The sequence below is a fragment of the Mauremys mutica genome, chromosome 11, assembly GCF_020497125.1.
Source record: "Mauremys mutica isolate MM-2020 ecotype Southern chromosome 11, ASM2049712v1, whole genome shotgun sequence".
NCBI classification, from domain to species: Eukaryota; Metazoa; Chordata; order Testudines; family Geoemydidae; genus Mauremys; species Mauremys mutica.
The window spans coordinates 38,768,747-38,789,592 of NC_059082.1; the positions used below are offsets into that span (position 1 = coordinate 38,768,747).

At 55.1% G+C, this 20,846-nt stretch overlaps 1 protein-coding gene across 2 annotated transcripts in view; it reads left to right on the forward strand.

Moving 5' to 3' along the window:
- The first annotated feature begins 4,701 nt into the window (after positions 1 to 4,701).
- The window catches only part of LOC123343570 (collagen and calcium-binding EGF domain-containing protein 1-like), a 32,346-nt gene continuing 16,201 nt past the window's right edge, over positions 4,702 to 20,846 (forward strand). For both annotated transcript variants that reach the window (XM_044978713.1, XM_044978714.1), the window contains exons 1-2: positions 4,702 to 5,098; positions 9,973 to 10,053. In XM_044978713.1, the coding sequence (XP_044834648.1) occupies positions 5,016 to 5,098; positions 9,973 to 10,053 (164 nt within the window). In that variant the 5' untranslated portion in view covers positions 4,702 to 5,015. The remainder of the gene's footprint in view (positions 5,099 to 9,972; positions 10,054 to 20,846) is intronic.

A 20,846-nucleotide genomic window follows, 5' to 3' on the forward strand; every position in this document is an offset into this window, starting at 1 on the left:
ACAATGAGCCAGTATGATAAGCAGTAGTCTCAGCACATCAGCAGCCTAGCCACTGTCAAGTTTCTTGTGGGCATTGGCATTATGGCAAAGGAGGGATTTGGAGGAAGACAATGAGAAGGTTATGGGGCTCTCCACCCATGAGTGAGGGGCAGATAGAGAAAGAGGAGCTGGGGGAGGGATGCCAAGAATGGGGTGACACGATCAAAGTGGCGAGCTAGGAAAATGATCCTTGCAACAGCATTCTGACTGGCTTTTGTCAAGGCCAGAGAACAGGATGTTGCAGGAACTGAGACATGAGATGATAAGCACCTGGACAGGAGTTTTAGCTTTTTGTATGGAAAGGTCATGAGGCCGTATCTTAGAGATGCTACGCAGAAGAAATCGACAAGATGCGGGCACCTCCTGGTTGTGAGGATCGAGAGACAGGGCCGAGTCGAAGATGACACCCAGTTTATGGAGGTAAGTGGCAGGCAGGGTGGTGATGTTGTCTACATTAATGATCGAGAAAGGAGGGAGAGGGGAGAAGTTGGGAGGAAAGATTCGGAGCTCTGTTTTGGTTGTGTGTGAGCTAAGCTGATGGCTCAACCGCCATGAGAAGTCAGAGAGACAGGCTGAGATTTTAGTTGGGACGGAAGGAGACAGGTGTGGAGTAGAGAGGTAGAGCTGGGAGTTGTCAGCACAGATATGAGAGCTGAATGTGAGTTTGCAGATGAGATTCCAAGGTGTCGAGGTGCCCAGTGGCTGCTCTAACTTACACTAACTTTGACTGACCCTTTATGGATTATTTCACCTGCCCAGGATAGCTGAAAATTTAAGCCCTGCATGCCCACACCCTGCCTGAGCAAAATCCACCCTCCTTCCTTCCCTTGGGCAGAACCTCATCATGCCCCTGCACCGGGGAACAGCATAGAACCCTTAGATTGTCTGTATGCTGACTTCAGAAATCCCCTGCACTGGGGGGGGGGGGGAATTCCCCAATGGCAGTTATAGGTTTAAAAAGAAGCAGGAATCCTGAAAAGGAACTGGCCAAGAACTATGCTGCAAACACAAATATTTTGCAGCTCATGAGGCCTAGAAACATTTTTCGCAGGCTCAGTAAAAATACTTGCAGGATGTCTGTTGTTCTGAGCACTAGGTTTGGACCAGCAATCAGAAATCAAATCCTTTAAACTCCACCCCTTCATCCTACCCCTTCTCTGCACTACTCAGCTCTGTCAACAATGTACAATGAAAAGAACCATCTGGATCATTTTAGACTTAAGAACTCATTCACCCACAAGCACCAGCCATCATCTGACCAGCTAAAGTCTGGGCTTTCCACGGTGTCTCTGCAGCATCTCTAGCTGGTTATTACATGATTGATAAAGACCTCTGGATAGCCCAGGGGTGCTTAGAAATCAGCTCTTCCTCAAAAGGAAATGGGACAGCAGTGCCACCTGAAGTTAAGTTGAAAATTGCATCTCTGCTCTGGTATCCTGCCTCCAAGGTTGTGCCACATCCCAGAAAGAAGGGACAGTGGCTGTGTGTGACAGCCAGCCTGCTGTGTCAGGCCAGACTGATCGCTCTCTGGTAGGGAATGGTCTCCAGAAAGCCCTGGTTTGAGTGTGTGTGTGTGTCGGGGGGGACATAAGCAGGAGAATTCTGCTGCAGACTGCAGTGGTTTGAGCTAGGGAGTGGAACGCAGGGATCCCAGGAGTTGGAGGGCAGCTGTCCTCTCTCTGTGGTTGATAAAACCAGAACCTCAAATCCCAGACCCCTTCAAATTTCAGGGATGCAGGATTCAGATGCCAGGATCCAAATCTGTCCCTGCAGTTTTGGTTCCAAATCCAGAAAGGCCCTATTTTCCCTGTGAAGAGGGTGGGATTTTCAAAGGGGCTTAGCACTGGCCGAACTCTGCCAACTGTCTCTGGGGGTTTCACCATTGACTCAGTGGAAGCGGAGTTTGAGAAAACAGGGCTATTGATCTTCAGGAGAACCCAGTGGGAGGGCAGCGAGAGGCTCCCACCCACGCTTCTCCTGGCTTTGTGAAGCTGCTCTCCCAGTCCCAGCCCTGGTTTAAATTTCACATGCCTACCTCAGAGCTGCCTAGAGCTGACGAGATCCAGCCTTAGCCCACAGACATGCAGGGTTTTGATGGAGCTACTACCCAGTTTACTCCAGCTGAGGATCTGGCCCCAGAGAGCTTTTGGCATTCCTGCCACCTGTGCTGCATCCAGTGCTGCAACTGGAAACCCCCCCACACAGCTCTGCCATCTGCTCCCCCCACCCTCCTTCATGCCCCGCATGCCCCTGTCTGACGTGTGAACCAGGCACAAGTTTTGAGGTTTGTGTTTTAAGACCTGCATTGACTCCAAGATTCCTGGGCACCCAATCCTGCTTTGACTGACAGCCATTGACTGCAACTGGAGCAGGGTTTAGATTTCACAAACAGTGCTTTCCCTCAGTGTGGACTCAAGGTCCCCAGACTCCTGGTTACTTGTCTTATCTATCTCAGTCTTGGGGGCTGCGACTGCATGAGGTCACAAAGACATATTGGGGGGCATGACCTCTCCCATTCTTTATGGCTGGATGGGATGGGATAAAGAATTTTATGGAAGGGAAGTCTTGTAACTTTTTTCTGATGTCACCTGAGTGCATGGTATAGAAACAGTTGAGAACCACTGATTCATAACCATCTCTTACTGGCATTTATCTCATGTCCAAATTTCTCTAATCTGGGAAGCGGGAGAGGTGCCTGGTTTAGATTTCTCACTCATGAGATGAGTTTCATTTGTCTCAGGCTACAGTATCCCCTGGTGTTCCTGTGGTGGAGGGATCTCTTTCATCCTACAAATGAATGAACTTGCTTGTGACTAGGGAGCTCCTTTTGCCTAATTTCAAAGCCAAGCAGATACTGTGGGCATCTAGGTTCGAGCTGATCACAAATTTGATCAGGCTCACATCCTACTTAAGCTAGACAAGGAGAAGGGAGGGAAAAAACAGAGCCAAGAGTGGGCAGAGTGAGAAGCAAATATGGGGAAGGCTGGGGCGGGGGTGGGGGGGAGGTGCAGAAAAGGGCAAGAGAAAATACCAGTGACCCAATCCGTGCAGCATCTCTGTTGCAGGCATTGCTCCTATGCACTGGGTGGCAGAATGTGTCCTGAATAGATAGCACAGGTTACTCCTTAGCTAGCAAAACAAGCTGGTTGGGCTTTTAAATTGAATCATGCTTTAAAGATCCCTGGGTTTAAATTACAGGGGAAGGGTTCATGAGCTCAACACAGCTATGCCAAAGCCAGCAGCACAGGTCAACAAGCACTGCCTCCGACACCAAGAGCTTCCCCAGTGCTGTTTGTAAGGTTTGGTTATGATGACCCTGAAATAGCTTCAGGTGTAAACTCCACATATATCACAATCAGCCTCTGGAAGGGGAGAGACGAGGGCCAGTTACTAGTGTAACTGACATCAGAATATGGCCCATAAAATCTCAAGGGTCAGATCTTCAATTGGTGTAAACTGGCATCACACCATTGAAGTTTATGGAGCGAGGCTGAGTTACACACGCTGTCAATCTGGCCCATGGACGGAAGGTCCTTCAGTTGATCTCCCTGCCAGCACAGGATTGTTCTCAGTGTTTTGTTATTTTAAATTCCTCCAGAGAGAAAACTTCTCCCCCTTCTCTTAGGAAACTGATACTTAGAGTTGAGGGCGGGCTGGCAGCTGGCAGGGCATTCTCCATGAGGGCCCCAGGGCTCTGGATTTCCCTGCCATCCCTAGTCCAAAAGACTGGTTGAGGGCAGAGCTCATTTGCTTCAGCTGACCTTTGCAGAGAGGCAGGGGACCAAGGCTAGGCCATGCCATGGAGGTGTTGGTATTTGATTGGGTGCCCCTGGCTGGTGGAAGGAGTGAGTGGATGTTTGCCATCCTGGTCTCCTAGTTTCAAATGATCGGCAAGGTGCTCCGAGCTGAACTTGGGAGTTTTGTATTTGTCCTGACTGGAGACAACATCAATCACCAGGACAATAAGGCACCTCAGTTGCATGGGACCTCCCCCCTGTGCCCAGACAGGGGTGAAATTCCACCAACTCCAGGGGAGTTCGGCCTGATTTACACCCTTGGGAAAGGAGAATCAGGCCCCTCATAGCCCATTCCTCTCCCTAGTGCCATGCCCAATGCCTGTGCTGGGTAAATAAACAGGGCCTGACTCTCAGTTCCCCAAAGGTCCCTTTACACTGTTCTGGCAAGGGGCGCGAAAGGGGATGAAAATGTGCTACCGTTCCTCCCTCCGTGCTAGTCTCTACTCCCACTCCACATGGCTTTGGGGCCCATTTTATCTGTACATGCCCTGATAGGGTGACCAGAGGGCAGGTGTGAACAATCGGGACGGGGTGGCGGGTAATAGGAGCCTATATAAGAAAAAGCCCCCACAATCGAGACTGTCCCTATAAAATCGGGACATCTGGTCACCCTACCTTGGGACCCATAACCTCTGGGCAGTTCCCCCCTGTCTGGCTGCAGGCCCATCACCGGTATCGCCGCACGGGGAGAGGGTTAAGATGTAGCAAGATCCAGGCACGATTGCGGAGAGCTCCTGGAGACTGAACAAGATCGGGGCTGGGCTGGCCGAAGAAGGACGCTCCGGGGAGAGCTGGCGGGCCTGGGAAAGAAGCTGCGGGCGCTGGGCAGGTCTTGGTGGAGCCGGCCCTGCCTTTGGCACCAGGAGAGGGGGCTCTCGGCCAGGACACAAAAGGCGAGGGCGAAGCGGCGAGCGGAGAAGGCAGGGATCCGGGGAGGGCTGAGCTCTGACTTCGGGCCAGGGAGCCTGGCTGCAGGGCGGCGGAGCCAGCCGGGCAGAGAGACGAGGAGAGAGCGGAGCTGCGGCCACCGTGCGCAGGGACTGGGAGCCGCGTCTGGGCGCCGGGCTGCCAGGCAGGGGGAGCAGCGGGAGGAGCCGAGCTGGCCCAGAGCCGCCAGCCCCGAGCGGGGTCCCGCATGGCCCGGCTGTGAGGGGTGCGCTGGGCAGGGAGTCCAGGGCGATGCTGCGCCTGCTGGAAGCCGAGCTGCTCTTCGCTTCCCTGCTCGCCGGCCCCTTCCCGCCGCTCGCCGGCGATCGCAAGAGGTGAGACGCGGGGCGCTTGGGGCTGCGGGGCGAGGGGGCCGGGCCGGGCTCCCAGGCAAGCCCCGGGCTCCCGCTGGGGAGCAGCGAGCCCCTGGCTGGGTGTGTGGGGCGGATCGGGGCCGGGGCGCAGCGCGGGAGCCGCCCGCCCCAGCGCAGCCGAGCCTGCTCCCTGCTCTGCCCTGGCGACCCCCGACCCCGCAGGGCTGCGCTCGGGCCCCGCCTGGGAAGCTCGAACGGCTCCTTCCCGTAAGGAGCGTGACGGGCCGGGCGCAGCTTCTCGGCCACTAGCCGGCACCCCCCGCCTTGCCCCCCCCGCCAGCTCCCGGCGCCCCAGCGCGCCCCAGCGCCAGGAGCAGGTCACTGGCGAGCCCGACGGGGCTCTGCTTACACAGGTCTCTGTGCCTGGCACCTGCCACTTGTCCTCAGAGCCACTGAGCTCCTGGGGCTGAGCCAGCACCTGCTATTCCAGTCCCGGGCTCCCCCCAGCTCTGCCAGTGCCCCCCAGTCCTCACCTGCAGCCCCCCTGCTATTCCAGTCCCGGGCTCCCCCCCCCCAGCTCTGCCTGTGTCCCCCAGTCCTCACCTGCAGCCCCCCTGCTATTCCAGTCCCGGGCTCCCCCCCCCAGCTCTGCCTGTGCCCCCCCAGTCCTCACCTGCAGCCCCCCTGCTATTCCAGTCCCGGGCTCCCCCCCCCAGCTCTGCCAGTGCCCCCCAGTCCTCACCTGCAGCCCCCCTGCTATTCCAGTCCCGGGCTCCCCCCCCAGCTCTGCCCGTGTCCCCCCCAGTCCTCACCTGCAGCCCCCCTGCTATTCCAGTCCCGGGCTCCCCCCCAGCTCTGCCAGTGCCCCCCAGTCCTCACCTGCAGCCCCCCTGCTATTCCAGTCCCGGGCTCCCCCCCAGCTCTGCCAGTGCCCCCCAGTCCTCACCTGCAGCCCCCCTGCTATTCCAGTCCCGGGCTCCCCCCCCAGCTCTGCCTGTGTCCCCCACAGTCCTCACCTGCAGCCCCCCTGCTATTCCCGGCCCGGGCTCCCCCCCCCAGCTCTGCCATTGCCCCCCAGTCCTCACCTGCAGCCCCCCCCTGCTATTCCAGTCCTTGGTCCTATTGCAGCTCTTTCACTGTAGGTCAATCCTTTGTGTGGTTTTGTTTAAAGGTGCATTTAGTGTTGGGCTGACAATAGCCCTGTAGATGACAGTCCTCCATGGATTTGTCTACAGGGCAGGCACAGCATGGGCCCTGGCAGCAAGAGCTTCCCCACCTCTTGAGTGCGGAGAGAAGAAAGAGTTCAGTCTCCATTGTGCATTCAGTCCCTAGCCTCTCTTCTGGGAGGGCCACCAAGGGGTTGCCAATTAGCGTTAATTGCATTTGGCAGTTGTGCCCTAGGAACTAGACCCATTTCACACAAGCCACTGAGCAGCCCTCAGCTGGTAAATGACTTTCAGCACTTGCAACCTGGGCCAGCACGGAACTAATGATCTGGCAGCGAAGGGATCCAGTCCCTGTTACTAATCCCCCTAGCCCCTATGCAGCTCAGTCTGGCCCTACAGCATCAGAATGCAGCACGGATTGACAATCGTGCCAAGGTGTGTGGTTGCTTTGTAATGTGGACAAGTGGGGGACAGCCCTTGCCCCAAAGAGTTTATCATCAAAAGTTACTGCAGCCTCCAGTGTCGGGATTCCCACATGCCTTTGCCCATCCCGTGGAGGAAGAACCCTGGGGCCATGTGGTTCTTGTCCCCCTGAAGGGGTGCTTGGAACAGGCTTTGCACACAAACACCTTTCCTTACCCCTTCACCATTTGTAACTGAGGTCAGGGAGCTGAGTTCCAGCCCAGTTTAAGAAGGACTAACTCTAGTGACCCCACTGACACTTCATCTGCTTCCATCAGGTCTGAATCTGACCCCCTGGGAATTCTGAGGGAGGCAGGACTTCAGGTTTGGGCTCCGATTCTCTTCTCACTTACAGGAGGGAAAATCAGACATAAATCCCTTACAGTCAGTGGGGTTACACCAGCGTCAACCTGGGGATAAGAGTGAGGCCCCAAATCAGGCCCATCTGTTTTGTTAACATGTTTGGTGCTGCAGAACGAGAGAGAGAGAAAGATCCCACTCATCTGCAAGACAGACAGACAGACAGACAGCCTGTCTAAGCAGAATGATTTATAGCTAAGGACATAAGCACCAAAGTATTTGCTAAGGGCCAGATCATCCCCTGGCATAAACAGACACGCTCGCTCTGTTGACTTCAGTGGATCTATGCCAACGTACAGCAACTGAGGCGCCGACCCTCAATCCCCTGCCACACGTTTTGTGGAGCGGCCAAGTAAATTGTTTTTCCTGGTGTTGCATAATGGACTAACTGGAAGCAATGACACATCTCCTGATGCCTGTCAAAAAAATATCTGCAAAAGATGTTGCAGACACGCCAGTTGTGTTGATGGGGCCAATGCTGCCAAACCTCCTACCCGCAGCAGCACAACAACTTCCTCTCCTCCCCATGACACATGAACACGCCGCCTTACCCAGCTCCCAAACCACCGCATGGCGTGAGTCGGTGTGGTTTTCCGGGCCACTCTTAGACCCCCCTCGGGGTTGTTACTGCTGCAGCTGGCTCAGATGTTACCAAGGAGTCCAGCCAGAGGGTTTAACAGTTGCCTGGGAGGGGGAACTCAAAGACTGAAGGACGAAATGGGTTGGATGGAGTTTAGAGAGCGTTTCAGGGAGGTTCCTGTAAGCTGCGGAGGAAGCATCACAGCAATGGAGTGACGCCAGGATGACTTTGGCCCAGTGCAGCATTGCCAACTCTCGCAATATTGGATGTTTTGGTTAAAGCCCTAGTTCCCCTAGTCACGTGATCAGATGAGACTCTCTGCTTTTGTTTTTAAAAAAGTGAGATTGTAGCCCAGGAAAGTTTGAAAATGTGACTTGAGGGCAGCCCCCCAGGCTGAGAAACCAGAAGGCAGCTATACAGAGCCCCACATTTATTACTTTAAAAAAACTCATGATATTTAAGCCTCTCATCACTTTTGGGGGACGGACTCCTGCTTGTTTAACATTTGTGGCTGGCAACACTGCCAGTGCAACTCTCTCTCTCTCTCTCTCTCACTCACACACAAACAAACAAACAAACTCATGAGCACTCTAAGTCAAAGACAAGTTGCCTTTCCTGCCCTGCTTTTAGACACAATCCATACCCTGGGGACTCAAAACTCCCCCATACCCTGGGGGTTAGGTTTTATTAACCAAAAATCTAACAAGATCATATAAAGAACAGCTACCACCTTCTCCCCAGGCTTGGCAGTTCTAATAATAGCAATAATTCACTTTGATTGTTCACTAGCCAGTGTAGCAACACCTTCATGGGCTGGTGATCACTAGCTATAACCTGCATGACGTTAGCTAGCACTCACTCACTATCAAAGGCAGGCATGCGACTAGATCACCAGACAAAGCAGGTACGATACCACCTAGGGCTGGAAGATCACTAAGCACTGAAGGGATGCCCTTAGCTAGGGCTAGAAGACTCTGGCTAGAGCGCTAGAATGTAACTTCCCAGTCCGAGCAGCATGTTGCTAGCAGATCATGTCAGGTCACTGTGGGTAAGGGTAAGATTAAGTCACGGAGGTCACAGATTCCGTGACTTTCAGAGACCTCGGTGACATTTTCCACCAGCCCTGGGGTGGAGGGCCAGAGCTGTCAGCCAGCAGGGACCCTGGGATTCTGAGTTGCTGTGGGTGGTGGGGGGACCCTGGAGCTCCCAGCCCCCCAGGCACTGCAGCCCCCGCAGCTCCAAGCTGCCGTGGGGTGTGAGGCGACCCCAGAGCTCCGAACCACCATGGGTGTGGGGGGACTCTGGAATGCCCAGCCTCTGTGGGGGGGACCCAGCAACTCCAAGCTGCCCGGGTGGTAGGTGCTGGACTCCGCCACCCTTCTGCAGTGGGGCTTGGGCTCCCATCCCCCCCTGCCCCTCCACTCGGGCTTCAGTCCTCCCTCTATCAGCTCCATTTATCACAGTTATTTTTAGTAAAAGTCAGGGACAGGTCACAGGCTTCCATTCATTTTTGTTTATTGCCCATGACCTGTCCCTGACATTTACTAAAAATAACCTTGACAAAACCTTAACCTTAACTATGGGCTAATAGCAAGGTAAAGGCAGGCAGGCCACTGGCTAAGAGCCCTGGCCAAGAGCAGCGTATTGTCATGAACTGGGTGTAACCTTGTCATGCCTTGGGTTAAAAACTCATTGAGGTTGGTAGGTGTGAACTCATCCTTCTGTTAACATAACTGTAAACATAAACGCCACCTAAGACAGAGGTGTGTGTGAACCCGCCCGGGTGCTGCTGGGCTGACTATTGCTTGGGGTAGGATTGTATGGTGTGCGAGAGATCACACTGAAACTGAGGACACAGCCAAGAACAGAGAGGAAAAAACCAAGAAAGCCTAGGGCCTGGTCTGCACTACAGAGTTAAATTGCTGTAAGCTGCCTTCTGATGACCTTTCTGTAAGTGTCTACACTACAATGTTGCTCCCGCCGATGTAAGTCGCCCACTACACCCACCTACTCACTCCACCTCCGCAAGGTCGACGCAGTTAGGGCACCAACATTTGACTAGCCTCTCGGGTCACAAGTATCCAAGGGCACTTGCCTGTGATGTGGTCTGTTTGGAGGGACAGTTAATTTGGACAAATATAACCTTAAGGGCCTCATGTCACTCCAGACCCGAGGCCAGTGACCAAAAGCCACCAAACCATGTCTACTGACAGGTGCTTATGAGCTCAGGTGGGACAGGCTGATGTGGCTTTAGGAACCAAGGCAGCCTGTGATCCGATCTGGAAAGAACAAACTAGATTTAAACTCCTCCTTCATCTTTCCTGCAGCGAATCTTGTCCTGAGAATAAAATCCTGACCGTGGAATATTCCTGCACGGGAGCAGGCGGGACGCCGGCCACATGCTTACGGTAAGTCATGTGCCTATCTGGAAGCTCAGGGCAGGAAAGGGGAGGCATCTGTAGCACCCCAAGGATTTTGAAATTGGGGGGCATCTAGAAGGCTTTTTCTTTGCTATAATGAGGATAAAGAAACAGTTCACAGCTCTCAGGATAGAGTGACTGAGACAGAGTGTAATTTAATGGTTAAATCCGAGGAAACAGGAGCCAGGACACCTGGGTTCTATCTCTGGTTCTTCCACTCTTGCACCAAGGGCAAGTCCCTTCTGCTCTCTGTGCCTCGGTTCCCATAGTTGTACCACAAGGGGTCTGATCCTGCATTGCTTGCACAGCACAGTACCCAGGCAGAGTCCCAGCTGGTGTAAATCAGCTTTGCTCCAAGGACTCCAGTAGACCTATGCTGACTGTGGAGAGTGTTTGAATGGGTGAGGAATGCAGGATCAGGCCTGAGGGCATTCCAGGGCTTAATGACTTAATATTTGTAAAGTGCTTTGAGGCTCTCAGATAAAACACTCACAGTATTATTGTTTTTACCCAGAGCTTCTCCAGTGAAACCCTCCCGGGCATGACCCAGTCAGGGCTTTGTGCACTGAGGTGCCGTGTGTGATCTATAGCCCTACTGAGATCACTAATCCTGTACCAGAAACAGGAGGTCTGAAGTGGCCAAACCCAAACCATGTGTCTCTCCGAGGCAGCCCAGCTGAGCACCAGATGTGGCCAGCTTCCCTCGGACCGGCGTCATCTCCAGTCAAAAACGGTCTGGCAGCCTCCAGTCATTGCAAAGGCATTTTTTAATGCAGACGCTCCAGAATTTTTTGTGCAGCGCCAAGGGAATTCTTGAGCCTTTGGAGACTGGAGAAATAGAACAGCGTGGAGTTTTGGGAGAGAGCTGAATACACCCAACCGCTTGCTGAAAGAGAGATCACAGACGCACATGGCAACTCTGTGCCCATTGCACTGAATCCTTGGGTCTCTCTTTGGCTATGTCCACACTTACGGTGGTGTGTCGAGTACCAACGTGCTGCAGTGAAAGGCAGGTTGCATCCCCACTTGTCACTGCAGTGTGTGTCTACACTTTGCAGTGAAAGGCTCTGGAAGGGTTGGGAGGCAGCAGGACATTGCATGGCTACAAACAGGCGTGTAGACGGGAGTCACTGCTTGGGTGTGCAGAGAGCCATGTAGGGTATGTACCTGGGGGATTCAGGCATGTAGGGCACTTGACCCGCCTAAGCCGCCATACCATCTACACACTACAGACACCCATGGGTGTGCAGTGTCCATACTCTACACGCCACCATAGATGTACTTATTGATCCAGCAGGTTTGTAGTTGCGTCACCCCTGCAATACGCTAGGTGCTGTCCACACTCACACATAGAGACAGTATATTTTCAATGGCATCTGAGTGGCTTAGGAGCCTACGTCCCATTTCAAAAGTGACTTAGTGCCAGATTTTAAAAGGTATTTAGGTGCTTAACTCCCACTGAAATCAATGAGAGTTAGGAGCTTAAATACCTTTGAGGACCTGGGCTTTAGTACTTTGAGTTTTAATGAAAGTCAGTGACACTCTGGGCTTGTCTACACTTATATGCCACAGTAGCGCCTCAATATAGACACAGTCCACACTGACAGGAGGGATACTGCCACCGGCATAGGTAATCCACCTCCCCGAGAGGTGGTTGCCAGGTCGATGGACGAATTCTTCCGTTGACCTAATGCTGCCTACATCGGAGGTTAAGTCATCTTAACTGCGCTGCTGTGGATTTTTCGCACCCCTGACTGATTTTGTTAGTTCGACCTACTTTTCTGGTGTAGACGAGGCCTTAGGCTCTTAAATCACATGTGTAAATGGGACTTGGCCGCTAGGTCAAGCAGGGCTGGTCGACACAGGGAACTGACATCAGCACAGCTACATCTCTCAGGGGTGTAAAAAGCCACAATGCCGAGCGACGTAGTTAAGCTGATGTAACCACTGGTGCAGACAGTGCTGGGTCAGTGGAAGAATTCTTCCATTGACATAGCTACTGGCTCTCGTAGGGTGTGTGAATTAAGCAGCGGTTCTCAAACTGTGGGTCGGGACCCCAAAGTGGGTGACAACCCCATTTTAATGGGGTTGCCAGGGCTGGTGTTTAGTCTTGCTGGAGCCCGGGGCTAAAGCCCAAGCCCTGCTGCCTGGGGCAAAAGCCGCAGCCTGAGCTGCACTGCCCGGGGCCGAAGCTCAAAGGCTTCAGCCCTGGGGAGTGGGGCTCGGTCTTTGGCTTCAGCCCAGGCAGCAGGGCTCAGGTTACAGGCCCCCCGCCCAGGGCTGAAGCCCGTGGGCTTGGGACCCCCTACTGGGGGGGGGCAGGGCTCCGGCCTGAGTCCCCCTTCCTGGGATCGTGGAGTCATTTTTGTTGTCATAAGGGGGTCGCGGTGCAATGAAGTTTGAGAATCCCTGAACTCCAGTGACAGGAGAACCCCTCCCGTTGCTGCAGTGAGTGTCTACACACAAACGACTGGTGCAGCGGCAGCCAGGAAGATGTTACCCCATGCTTTAGTTAAACTGCAAGTTATTGGGCTCAGCGTAGGAATCACTAGGTCAATTTCTATACTCTGTGCGGTGTAGGTCAGAGAAAATATCCAAACAGGCCCTTCCGGCCTTACAGAAAATTGTATAAAGCTATATCCGAGGCTGCGTTAGGGAAGGGGATAGCGGATACAGTCAAAATAGTTAGATTTCAGATCAATAAAGGAAATTAGTAACTACCATCACCAAGTAGCCCTGTGCCAACATTGGTAATGTTATCCAGAGGAAGAAGCAGCATGTTTGGGACACCCCACAATGATGGGTGGGGCAAAGGAGAGGGGGAGGAGTCAAAGGGTACCCCAAGGCCTGAGTGTCAGATGGGGTTGGGGGTGTGATCAGTAAGGACAGAGGAAGCAGGAAAGGTTCGGGAGGGAAGATGGGGAGATCAGTTCAGAGAGGGCGAGATGCGGATTGGATGGAGAGAGGCAGGTCAGGAGAGGGGAGGTAGAGTTATGAGTTACTGTTATAAAGATAGTGGCTGAAGCCGTGTGAGTGGATGAGAGCCCCCAGAGGCAAGGGGTAAAGAGAGAAGAGGAGGACAGATCCTTTTGAGACACCCAGGCTGGGGGAGGAGAAGACCCCACTCAGTGAGCCACTGAAGGAACAGGAGGTAAGAGGAGAGGAGAGAAGCTCAAATACTGAGTGATTATGTGGAGAGGTTCGGATGCCTGTTGTAACTAACTAGCCCCCTTGCAGGAGAGGCTGAGAAGTTACTATTGCAAAGCACAAGGGTGTGCAAACTCCCCCCACCCCCTCCACCGTGGAACTGGAGTGGGGTAGAGTTGCCTCTCCCAGTACAGTGTTCGGTGTCCCCGTCAGGCTCCCTTCTTATGACCCTTTGACCGCACTCCTGTCCCTGTTCTTTTATTAGTTGTCCCCCGAAATTAGTGGGTTTCTGAGGTCCCGTAGATCCTCCCCTTAGGCTGAGGGGGGGATCCGTTAGCACTGGGCAGGCTTCCACCCGCCCAGTTTTCCCAGAAACCCAATAGATACAGTGTTCTGATCTGGGAGGGCAGCCCCTGGAATGGACCGGGTCTTGCTACCTGCTCTGTTGGGCAGACCCCCGAGGTTTCTGCACGCTGTCACCCGGGCTGGAGCAGAAATTGGAAGCACAGTGGCTGGCTGAACCTTTGCCCAAGCTGCCTGCTGAGTCAGCGATGATTACAGGCCTGGCTGGGAGCAGGGCCAAATACCTTGCAGGGCCCTGCCGAGCCGAGCTTCCCCTGAACTCTTTCATTACTGCACCAGCTGGGCTCCAGCATTTTAATTAGTGAAATTGTGCAGAGAAGCAGAGGGGGAGCAAGGGTGGGGGGGGGTTATTCCATCAGGCATTTGCTGCTCCTCTCAGCATGGGCTTCAGAGTCACAGGCAGGGCTGGGCTTGGCTGGGGCTCCCCCTGAACGCTGACTCGGGGGATGCTGAATCAGCGTAGTCTATGCCCCCCCAGTTGACATGCATCACACATTCTCGCAGTCCCCTCTTCAGCTCCAGCTTGACTGGCCTCAGCAGCCCCAATGCTGCAATCTGGAAGAGCTGCTGGGCCAGGTCCTTGGCCCCAGCCCCGCAGTACCCGGCGTAGCTGGGAGCAAGCAGCTAGAGAGGGATTTTTCTGCCAGTCCAGTCCCCAACACAAGACACGGTTGGTCCAAGGTGAGCTCATGCAGTGACTGCATCGCTGGTGCACAGCAGCTCAGGCCTTGGGTGCTTCTACCCCAGCCACACCCCTGTGCTGGGGTGGCAGGAGGGGGTAGCATAGAGCTGGCTCTACTGGCTCTTGCCCACACAGCGATTTCCCCTGTGCCAGGAAAATCTCCAGGTAATTGGCGAAACAGGCCTGGAGGCTGCTTTGTGCCGCCAGACTGGTGCCAAGCTGGCTCAGTGGGGACCAAGATCTGGTCTTCAGCTAGGGCCTGATCCTGAGAAGAGCTAAGCATCCACGTCTCCCATTGGCACGTCTCCAGGTCAGACCCTTTCTTCTTAGCCTCCCCACTTTGCTCCACCAATAGCTCCCAGCCCTGCTTTGGAGAGACTATTCCTCTCCTGGAGCCAAAGGGCACTTCAGCCTCCACGTTCAAGCCAGCTCTGAGTGACGGGAGGCCTTGGTCCACAGGGTTCAGCCAGGAGTCTCTTCACAGCTGGATTGCGCACGTAGCTGAGAAGGGGCTCAGGTGAAGGGTGAGCTCCGCGGGCTCTAGCTGCTCCCTAACACTATCCCCAAAAGAAAGGCCTTGAGCATCCTCCCCTTCAGTTCAGGGCAGGGATTGGACTCTAGCCCAAATGCCGCCGACGTCCCTTCTCGATCCCACAGCACGTCCATGTGCATTACCCACCGATGCAGTAGAGCAGGGGCGGGCAAAGTTTTTGGCCCGAGGGCCACATCGGGTTTCAGAAATTGTATGGAGGGCTGGTTAGGGGAGCCTGTGACTCCCCAAACAGCCAGGCGTGGCCAGGCCCCACCCCCTATCTGACCCCCCCACCTCTTGCTCCCTGACTGCCCCCCACTGCCCCATCCAACCCCTCCTGTCATTCCTGAATGCCCCTCTGGGACCCCTGCCCCATCCAACCACCCTTTCTCCCTGTCCCCTGATCAGCCCCAGAACCCCTGCCCCCCGCTGCCCCATCCAACCCCTCTTCTCATTCCTGATGGCCCCCCAGGACCCCTGCCCCCATTCAACCTGTTCCCCGCCCTCTGACTGCCCTGACCCCTATCCATACCCCTGCCCCCTGACCACCACCCCAAACTCCCCGCCCTCTATCCAACCCCCCTGCTCCCTGCCCCCTTACCGTGCTGCCTGGAGCACCAGCTGGAGCCAGCCACGTCACCACACTGCACAGAGCACCAGGTCAAGCTCCGGCTCTGCAGCTGTGCTGCCCCAGGAGCTCGCAGCCCTGCCACCCAGAGCATTGCGCCGGCAGCACAGTGAGCTGAGGCTGCGGGGAAGGGGGAACTGCAGGGGAGGAGCCAGGGGTAGCCTCCCAGGCCAGGAGCTCCTATGGGCCGGATGTGGTCCGCGGGCTGTAGTTTGCCCACCTCTGGTCTAGAGTTTCCATAGTGATGGTGGTCTCTGTGCCCAGTTGGAGCAACTTCTTCACTCCTCCTGGCACAGAGTCAGCTGACCCCAGCCCAGATCTCAGTAGGAGATGGGGTAGGGAGGTTGTGGCAGTGGGCAACTTAGCTAGGCAGCACCGTGCAGCCTCAGCAGCAGAACAGCCTGACTGAGATCGGACCTTGCTGTGTGATTACAGAATGGGTGGAGGAGGGGAATGCAATGGATCTTCCCTCCCTAGTTTGGTATGACGCAGTTTGATGATATCCTAGGCAAGACTGTCCCAAGCAAGACAGTGAGACCTTCCGGAGCCATCACTGGGGTAGTCACAGTGTGAGCGTCGTGTGATGCTTTCATCCCAGAGGACAATGTTTGAAATGGAGCCATCCCAATTCTAGGCGGAAAGTTCAGCTCCAGGGAAGGGGAAGTACCAAATGACCGAGTCCAAAGGCAGAAAGTTATGGTTGGCTGGTGATCCGGGCTGGCCTGCACTGGGGGTGGAGAAGGAAGGAGCTGAGAAGGCCGCTCAGAGCCCAGCTTTATGGGCCTCTCCGCCTGGTAGCACACAGATGGGATCTGGAGAGAGGTCTGCTCCAGTCCTCCCTCCCCCACCAGCCCGGACGGGGCACCATGGCTGCAGCACCCATTCTTGAGGGGAGGCTCCGTATTCCCCCCACTCGGGGTGCTGGGCAGTAGATTTACACTGGAGCATTCCCAGTGATGTCAATCAGGTTGCCCCCCCGTGTGACAGCAAAATTCTTTTGCCTGGCAGAGAATGCAGAATGATCCTGTAGTTATGGCGCTAGATTTGGACTGAGGGTTCCTAGCTCTGCCACAAGACTCCCTGTGTGACTCTGGTTCTGTCACTTAGCCTCACCATGCCTCAGTTTCCCCAGCTGTAAAGTGAGGCTAATCACGTTGCCCTATCTTTGAAGTGTACTGTGAGGCTAACGGTGCAAACGTTCAGGAGGTGCCTAAAGATTTGGGGGATGAGGGCTGTATCCTAGACAGACAGACAAGCGGATCAGGAGCTCACACAATGCTATCTAGCTAAATGAGGCCCCGCTGTAATAGAGGGATGGGGTTTAGAGAGTGGAAAGGCTGTGAAAGGCCAGGGCGTATCAACAGATAAACGCTGGGTGAAGCGCCCTTCTCTGGCCTGCACAGCTGCCCTCAGGAACTTGGTCTCTGTGCGCAGAGCAGAACGCCGGAGTCCAGGTCTGCGAGAGGAGACTCTTTGGGCAGGAACTGGGGGGAGCGACTGGGAGGGGCTGGGCCAGCGAGGAGAGATGCTCAGGGCCCAGGCTGTGGAGGCACAAAGGGTTAAAGCCATGGGTAGGCACCAGTGTCAGACCTCGAGGTGCACTGTGAGGCTGGGGGATGGGGGGACGGGAAGGTCATTTTAATTAAAGTGTCTCCACAGAGGGTTTGAGAAAACAAACCACAGGCTCCTCCCTGCCCCCGACTCTGTGGGAACGCGGCTTTTGCTTTTAATTGAATTGCGCCACAGACATCTCCACTCTGCTGGGCTGTACCCTGCCTGGAGAGACACCCCAGAGCTCGGCAGCAGCAGCCCAGGCAGGGCAAGGACCCGGCCCAGCAGGAGCCACAGAGAACGTAAAGCCAGAGCAGGGGGTTGGCATTGGGCAGTGGATCGTTCCATCCACAGGCTGCTGGCACTAAGCCAGCGATAGGGATGGCAGTGGGACCGGTCCAGGGTTCTTCGCATGTGGTCTCCAGCCAGCAATCTCATTTTGACCCTCCCACCTGCACCCTGGTTTTCATTCCATGTTCCCCAGGACGTAGTCGATTTCTGAGCACTGTGGCCACACCCTTCCCCTAGTCAGGGGCGGCTCTAGGAATTTCGCCGCCCCAAGCAGGGCGGCATGCCGCAGGGGGCACTCTGGCGGTTGCCGGTCCCGCGGCTCCAGTGGACCTCCTGCAGACGTGCCTGCGGGGGGGTCCGCTGCTCCCGCGGCTCCAGATGCTCCACCGAAGGCACGGGACCAGCGGACCCTCCGCAGGCACGCCTGCGGGAGGTCCACCGGAGCTGCCTGCCGCCCTCCCGGTGACTGGCAGAGCGCCCCCCATGGCATACTGCCCCAAGCATGCGCTTGGTGCGCTGGGGTCTGGAGCCGGCCCTGCCCCTAGTGGGCTCTGCACCTCTGCCCAGAATTCAGATTGGCTGGCAACGCCGCCACCACCAGCACAACCCTCACCCGGACTGAGCCTGCGCAGCCCAGCAGCTAGGGGAGTGGCACTGACACGGATACTGGAGCGCTGCCTCCCCAGAGATGGACGTGGCTATTTTCTGCCCCTCTCCGCATTCTGCTAGATGGGCACATGAACACACAGCTGCCAAGGGGCTGCCGGCCTAGCCTCCGCCCTACCAGGCTCTCGCCCGCCCCATGGCACACCAGGGGTGGGAGAGCGGGGTGCTAAGGGGATGGGTGTATACTGTGTATAAGAACAGGATCTCCTGCCTCTTCAGCTGGGCTCCCTCTCCAATGCAGCGCAGGATGAATGTCAGCAGCGTTTGCCAAGCGTCTCCCCCAAGGACTCGGCCCTGAACCGGCAACCCTTGCCCCACCAGCGGCTTTGCCGAGTTCTTTGCAGCTGACTCATCAGCCAGCCCTCGTACTAACCTTCCCCTTCCCCCCATTCCATCACCCTGCGCAAGAGGGAAACTTGCCCCCAGCCCACTCCCCCTAATGGCAAGGACTAGACTTGCCCCTCCCCCTGTTGACTACGTGGGGTAGGTGCGGCCAATTCAGCAAACAGACCAAGCATCAGATCCACAAGAAATCAATGGACAGTGTCCCAGGCAAGGTCCTCAAAAGGCAGTGGCTCTCAACCCTGGGTACACTTACCCCTGGGGGTACACAGGGGTCATCCAGGGGGTACATCGTCATCTAGAGATTTGCCTAGGTTTACAACAGGCTACAGAAAAAGCACTAGCAAAGTCAGTGCAAACTAAAATGTCACACAGACAATGACTTGTTTATACCGCTGTATATACTGTACACTGAAATGTAAGTACAGTATTTATATTCCAGTTGATTTATTTTATAATTATATGGTAAAAATGAGAGCAGAGGCCATTTTTCAGTGATAATGTGCTGTGAGACTTGCATTTTTAGGTCTGATTTTGTAAGCAAGTGGTTTTTAAGTGAGGTGAACCTTGGGGGTACGCAAGCCAAATCAGACTCCTGAGAGGGGACCAGTAATCTGCAAAGGCTGAGAGCCACTGCTCAAAGGCATTTCAGCTCCTAACTTCCAATGGTCCCAAAATACCTTTGAGGCCCAAGTGACTAGAGAGCAGTGCCTGCTGGGCCTTGTGCCGGGGCACACCCTGCTCCTGTCCTCTTTGCTCCGCACACACACAGACCATCTCTTGTGTAGATACCACGGTGCTGCTTACGCACAGTGTTTCACCCCATCACCTTCCCCAGCTCGTGCTCACACAGGATTTACAATGTCCTCTCGTTTCACCAGCCCTCCTACTGCCGAAGCCACGGGACCACCGGACCCTCCGCAGGCACGCCTGCGGGAGGTCCACCGAAACCGCGGGACCACCAGACCCTCCTCAGGCACGCCGCCGAGGGCAGCTTGCCTGCTGCCCTCGCGGCGCCGGCAGAGCACCCCCCCGCGGCTTGCCACCCCAAGCACGCGCTTGGCGTGCTGGGGCCTGGAACCACCTCTGGCAAAGAGGTGACTCCACCAGAGAACTCCCTTTTGTCAGGCCCGGCTTGGCTCGGCTCGCTGCCACCACCCTCCATGTACTTCCTTCCCCTGCATTTTTATCCAGTCTCCTTATTAATGGGCTAATTAGCTCATTAGCTACTCCAGCCCCAATCTGAGCTGGTAATCAGCCTCCCCCCCAGGGCCCAATTGGCTAACCAGTGACCGGAGGGCTCGTTCAGTTGCTGATTCCCAGCACTCATGGTCAGAGAACATCCCTGAGTCACAGCGCTGGAATGTGTGGTCCTTATTCACCACTCTGGCCCTGTGTGATTCATCCCTGAGTGCTCAGCATCGCGGGGGAGGGGACCACACTTTAAAAATGCTTGAAAGAGAAATTCAGCAGGCAGTGTGGTCTAGTGGTTAGGGCAATGGACAGCAAGTCTTGGGTTCTGTTCCAGGCCCTGCCACTGGTCTGCCGGGTGACCTTGGTGAGTAGGGTGACCAGGTGTCCTGATTTTATAGGGACACTCCTAATTTTAGGGTCTTTTTCTTATATAGGCTTCTATTACCCCCACTCCCTGTCCCAATTTTTCACACTTGCTGTCTTGTCACCCTATCAGTGAGTCACTTCCCCTCTCTGCATCTCTGTTTCTTCTCCCCTCCTGTGTCTTTCTTGTTTATTTTGACTGGCAGCTCTTAGAGGCAGTGATCTCTGCTGCTGCCTGCGTGGCCAGCACCTCTCGGCATCACTACAACAGCAATCGTAATGGTGCACGTGTCAACTAGTTCTCTCCTGAAGCGCATCTCAGACTCAGATTTTAAGGCCAGAAGGGACCACCATGATCATCTAGTCTGACCTTCCGCCACGTCACAGGCCCCAGAGCCTCACCCACCCACTCCTATAAGAGGCCCCTAACCTCCAGCTGAGTTACTGACATCCTCAAATCATGGTTTAAAGACTTCAAGTTACAGAGAATCCACCATCTCCTCCATGCTACCAGTTGAGTGTGTCCGCTTCTGGGGTTCTACAAGGCTTCTCCCTTCCAGTGAACCTTTCCCCTGCAGTTCCCCAATGCTCGCAGCAGCCTCAGATTTCATCAGCCCCCTTTGTCCCACCGTGGTTCACGCCATTGCCACGTGTAACGGCCCAGCAGAGGCAGATTCCAGGAACGTCTCAAACAGCCCCCCCCTTGTGGATTAAAGTGGTTTTATGAAACATATTTCAGCAAAATCCCCTTGCTTTTTCTGTAATGTTCCCTGTTATAGCTGCAGCTCTGCAGCCCGGATGGTTTGCATGGAGCTTATGCCCTCATAAAACTCATCTCCGCCTGCTGCTGCTCCCCAGGCCTGCAGCTAGATTAGCTTCCCTGTGTCGCTGAGACAAATGGCAGCCCGCACCCCTTTGCACTGACTGGCACTCCCTGCCTGGGGGCAGGGAAGACTGGGTTTGCAAGATGCTTGCAGTAGGAGTTACACTGCGAACCTTCTCAGGATCAGACCCTTAGACAG